This window comes from Physeter macrocephalus, chromosome 7, assembly GCF_002837175.3.
Source record: "Physeter macrocephalus isolate SW-GA chromosome 7, ASM283717v5, whole genome shotgun sequence".
Classification (NCBI taxonomy): domain Eukaryota; kingdom Metazoa; phylum Chordata; class Mammalia; order Artiodactyla; family Physeteridae; genus Physeter; species Physeter macrocephalus.
The window spans coordinates 54296460-54302651 of record NC_041220.1 but is presented as its reverse complement, the minus strand read 5'-3'; the positions used below and the strand labels follow the sequence as shown (position 1 = coordinate 54302651).

General features: G+C 36.9%; 1 protein-coding gene across 1 annotated transcript in view; it reads right to left on the bottom strand.

Moving 5' to 3' along the window:
* CORIN (corin, serine peptidase) overlaps positions 1–6192 on the bottom strand; it is a 229776-nt gene that overhangs the window by 174900 nt on the left and 48684 nt on the right. The window contains exon 3 of the mRNA XM_024131999.2: positions 5031–5238. Within this exon, the coding sequence (XP_023987767.1) occupies positions 5031–5238 (208 nt within the window). The remainder of the gene's footprint in view (positions 1–5030; positions 5239–6192) is intronic.

Here is a 6192-nt window from a genome sequence, read left to right as displayed (position 1 = left end):
GTGTTCTATAGGAGAAGTTCCACGTGTAGCTGTATTTCTGATGTATCTGTGAGGAGGAAGGTGATCTCCGCGTCTTACTCTTCCGCCATCTTCGATCTGTCTCTTCACTGTATTGTTCCAATTTAGTATACATGCTGCCAAAGCAAGCACTAGATAAGAATTTTTCATTTCATGTCTACAGATGTTAAGAATATCTGCTAAGCACCTAGGGGCAAATCAACACTCCAGAGGAAAAAAACCAATAGAAAACACATCCATTTTTAAATGTTAACGATTTATTTCATGAGCAAAGTTTCTCTGCAAAGTATTAGAGGATGTGAGTAGGGTGATGATAATCAACAAGGTCTCCTGGGTGTCTTCCAGAAGCAAAGCCAAGGCAGGACCTCTCAGGCCAGTTAACCCCGCTTCAGCTTTGATAAATTCATAGACCTATTATTTCAACCCAGTGGGAAAGCGTGATAGTTATATATCAAAAGCATGTGGCTGCAGTGTTTGCTTCCTCTTCCAAACACAGAGATTTTAAGTGTATCAAAAAGTCATCCAGGGGCTTCCCTGGTGGCACAGTGATTGAGAGCCCGCCTGCCGATGCAGGGGATGAGGGTTCGTGCCCCGGTCCGGAAGGATCCCACATGCCGCGGAGCGGCTGGGCCCGTGAGCCATGGCCGCTGTGCCCCGTGGCGGGAGAGGCCCGCGTACAGCAAAAAAAAAAAAAAAAAAAAAAAAGTCATCCAGAAACATCTGTTATTCTCCTGGCCTAGGAATTGTTCGTCTCTCTCTAACTACATGCTGATATTTTTAAGCTATTCCTTCTAACCCACATATTTTTAGGGCTACCTAAATTGTTTATCAGCCAAATCTCTATATTTTGAGATATATTTCATTGAATCAATATAGTTATGGATTATCCTGTATTATAAGATATCCTTTAAGTATCCTGTATTATAGTCCATGATACACACACTTATTTTTTAATAAATGAAACAATTAATGAAACTGTTTAATGAAACTGTTAAAGTTTCATTATAATATTATAATATTATATAATATAGTTGAGTACAGTTGAGGTCTCAAAGGGGCAGGTTAAAAACCATACTACTTATACATCCCACTATATCTTTTTAAATTAAATTCTAAATGTTATCAAGTACCTATTTTCTCTAGGATGGAATATAACCAATTCTCTATTATTTGAATAGTAGAGTAGTAGAGAAAATTAGTAGAACAAATGATCCAAAATAGTGAAATATAAGAAAAAATGTTTGATATATAAAAATATATGAATTATTTTCTACAATACATTTTACCTTTCTGAACTTATTTTGCTTATTAAATTTAGCTTGCAGGTCTCATGCACATGCTAAATGAAAGCAGGAAGCACTGGTCTGAAAGTACCATCATAAAATTAAATATAATAATGAATGTAATAAAATGTAGGACAAGTCCCTGAAGGATACCTGAAAATTGACTATAAATTGCTATTCACTATAAGAGAAAATGGAAAACTCTCCTATGAGAGCATTTCTCAGGATGAACCAGGTCAGGAGAAAAACAAATTTTACCTGAAAGTTCCCTGAAGACTCAGCAGTTTAACTAGAATTTTACAACTGATTTAGCTCAGAGTAGAGATTGAATTATCAGAAAAAGGATGATCAAAATGAGTTAAGAGTCCCCTGGAGGCTGAATGCACTCTCTTTCATTGTCTTATATGAAATTTACATAAGTATATATAAATTTCATGGTAAAGAGAGAACTTTCATGGTAAAGAGAGAAACTCTTTTACATAAGTATATAAATTTATATAAGTATATATACACACTCCTAAGTCCATAGAGAAATTAAAGCAAAGAGATGTAAGTGAAATTGTTTGAAATTAGGGAGAAATGGAATCCAACTCCAGCAGCCTTAAGTATTCTACCTAATTTTCTTTTAATCCATATAGTATACTACATTTTTTCCAGAATCCATCAATATTTAGCATATGTTAGAAATACTCTGTGCTCTCAATGTCATTAGTACTGCCCCTCCTTTCCAATCCACTGATAGCTATTGATGACATTTACTGAGCTCTTCATAAAAACCCCCGCACTGTCATTTAATCCTCACGTGAACTTTGTAAAGCACAATGATTATCTCCATTTTACAGATGAGTGGGCTGAGACACGCGGCTCCAGAGCCTGTGTATTGAATGGCGACCCCCAAAAGACACGTCCATGTCCTAACCTCGGGAACCTGTGAATGTGACCTTATTTGGAAAAATGGTCTTTGTGGCTGTAATTAAGTTAAAGACCTTGCGATGATGAGATCATCTTGGGTTATCTGGATGGGCCCTAAATCCAGTGACAAGTGTCCTCACAAGAACAGACACACACAGACAAGAAGGCCATGTGAAGATAGAGGCAGAGACTGGAGTGATGTGGCCACAAGTCAAGAGTGATTGAAACCACTGGAAGGAAACTGGCTAAGAAAGGAAGTGAGCCTCTCTCCGGGACCCCTGGCGCAGTCCCCACCAGACTTTGCACTTCTAGCTTCTAGAACTGTGAGAGAATAAATTTCTGTTTAAGCCACCCAGCTTGTAGTAATTTGTTATGGCCGCCCTAGAAAATTAAGACAATCTCCATGTTATAATGCCACTGTTCTAGGAACATAAAGGGCCTCTCTACTACCATGCCATTGTTTGACTCTTGGGAAAGATCTAACAGAGTTTCTCTCTTTACCATGAAAGTACCCTCTGCAAATGATTCCTTCAGGGGAAACATTTTCCTGAATGTGGTGTCTGTTAATAGTGCTTCTATACTTACTTCTACAATTCAGAATCTATTGTTTCTTTTCTACTCAGTTTTTATTTTACGGCAATGTAGGTTTTTTTCCAGTTAAAATAATAAAAACCTTCTCTAGGTCCATCCACCTCACTACAAATAACTCAGTTTTGTTCCTTTTTATGGCTGAGTAATATTCCATTGTATATATGTGCCACATCTTCTTTATCCATTCATCTGCTGATGGACACTTAGGTTGCTTCCATGTCCTGGCTATTGTAAATAAAACTGCAATGAACATTTTGGTACATGACTCTTTGAATTATGGTTTTCTCAGGGTATATGCCCAGTAGTGGGATTGCTGGGTCATATGGTAGTTCTATTTTAGGTTTTTTAAGGAACCTCCATACTGTTCTCCATAGTGGCTGTATGAATTTACATTCCCACCAACACTGCAAGAGTGTTCCCTTTTCTCCACACCCTCTCCAGCATTTGTTTGTAGATTTTTTGATGATGGCCATTCTGACGAGTGTGAGATGATAGTGAAGTAAGTCAGAAAGAGAAAAACAAATACCGTATGCTAACACATATATATGGAATCTAGGAAGAGATATGGGGACATATGTATATATATAACTGATTCACTTTGTTATAAAGCAGAAACACACCATCGTAAAGCAATTATACTCCAATAAAGATGTTAAAAATAATAATAATAATAAAAACCTTTGCCTTTTCAAAACTTTCTTTGTACATTAAATTAGTACAAATAACATGGAACCTATCTGCACTTTAAAATGCAATTCATTTTCTCATTACTACTCTGAAAACTTTCTAACATTTTAATTCAGAAAATAATTGATGTTATATATGATTATGTACTTAACAGTGCTTTGAAATTTAAAAAACTGTATACTTACTAATTCAGATATTCCATAACATACTTTTATTGATTTACTCTCACTGAAAATTATTACTTCAATATAATATAATATCAAAATTACATTATTTCAATATAATATAATATCAAAATTGTATTATTTCAAAAAGGTGGGAATGCGTTCAAAGGTACAAACTTCTAGTTATAAAATAAATAAGTCATGGAGATGTAATGTACAGCATGGTGACTATGGTTAATAATACCATATTGTATATTTGAAAGTTAAGAGAGCAGATCTCAAAAGTTCTCATCATAAGAAAAAAAATTGTAACTCTGTGTGGTGATGGATGTCAACTAGACCTATTGTAGTGATCACTTCACAATATACACATACATTGTATCTTTAGGTTGTACACCTGAGACTAATCTAATGTTACATGTCAATTATACCTCAATTAAAAAAAAAAGAAATGAGCTTACAAGACACATACACAAGTACACCAACTCACATGTTCTCCCACACTCTCCCAAAAAAGAAAATTCTTTCTAATCCTATTCGATATTGTGCTGGACAGTCTCTGTTTGTCGCTCTGCATCTACCCTTCACCCTCCTCACCCTGCTCTGGGTTCCAGTGTGGACCGTAAGAATCACCCAGCATCTCACCCGTACCTGATTTAGATGAGATTTGGGACTTCTGAACGGATGATATTGGGATGAGATTTTGGATCTCATCTATTGCACTCATATCAATTGCTCACCCTTGCCCAACTGTTGTGGGTGAGTTCAGTCGGTAGGAGGCCCTGGCAGAAGAGAGGGCAGGAGGAGAGTGAGGTCAGGGCATCTATTCCTTCTCCTTTCTCCCTGCAGGACTGAACGGCTGGCAGTGGCTGTGCCCCTCTGTCTCGAGTCACAGAACTTGGCTTGTCGGGAGACCCCCTGCCCACAGCTACAGTTTTTTCCAGGTCTGCCTGCTCTTTGCCTCTTTCAAGTCTTGAGTAGTGGAACTGCATCGCATTATCATGAGACCCTGGTGTCTCTCATCCTTACTTGTTCTCTTAACCTTGCCCACACCGCCATAAATCGTCTCTTCAATAAACTCTTTTCCATCGCCCTTGGAGTGTGCTGTCTTCTACCAGACCCTCACTGAAACAGCTATTGACTACCCCAGCTGATGGCCTCCATCTAATAGCCTGAATAATTTCTTCCCATAAATAAAATTATCCCAGATTTCCCAAAAATGTCTACTTCAAAAGGATTACAACTGGTGTGGGATTTTTTTTTTTCCTTTAACAACAACCAAAACAAAAGGGGGTAGCTTGGGATGATTTTGCTCTTCTCAGACACTTCTGCTACCACTGACTCTTATCACTGAATGCTTTTCGTTCCAAAATACCTGTCATCACCATCACCGATGCACTCGGGGAAGGCAAGGCTGCAGCCAAAAAGCATGATATGTTGATAGCAACCAAGGCGATGGAGGTACATGAAGAACTTGAGGAACTTCTCCATTTCCATGTTTTTGACAATAGAGAGGAGGGGTGTCAGCGTGGTGTGGTAGGGCAGCATCTGACACTGGCTGTGAGAGATGTTCATGCAGGCACCTGAGAAGGCAAGACAATTATGTTTAGGAAAAGACACATCAGAATTATATGTTTATAAACTCATTTGATATGACAGACTAATGTGTTCATACAATAAAATATATTCTGTAAGTCAGAATAATTATAGATATACAGTAAGGCACATACATACATAGCAGCATTATTTATAATTGCCAAGATATGGAAGCAACCTAAGTGTCCATCAACAGATGAATGAATAAAGATGTGGTGTATATATATACATATATATATATATATACACCACATCTGTATTGTATAATACAGGGAATATAACCAATATTTTATAGTAACTATAAATGGAGTGTAACCTTTAAAAATTGTATAAAAATAAATTTTTTAAAATATGGAAGCAACCTAAGTGTCCATCAACAGATGAATGAATAAAGATGTGGTGTATATATATACATATATATATATATACACACCACATCTGTATTGTATAATACAGGGAATATAACCAATATTTTATAGTAACTATAAATGGAGTGTAACCTTTAAAAATTGTATAAAAATAAATTTTTTAAAAAGAAAGCAAAAAAAAGTGTGTGTGTGTCTTTGTGTCTGTGTGTGTCTGTGTGTCTGTGTGTGTGGTCATGAAATCAAGCTGCCAATACTCACAAAGGGATAGCATCTGTGTTCTGGGAAAATGTGTGGAAAAATACACTCTCACACCTAGCCAATGGGCAATCACTATTCTGGATCACAGCTGGGCGGGGCAATATTTATCAAAAAAAAAATTTTAAACATGCATAGCCTTTGACACTGTAATATTTCTAAAAATTTATAAGGAATTAATCATGGCTGTGCACATGGATTTATCTACAGGGATCTTCATCTCTACACCGTTTATACTTTTTATTTTATTTATTTATTTATTTATTTTGCGGTACGCGGGCCTCTTACTGCCGTGGCCTCTCCCGTTGCGGGGCACAG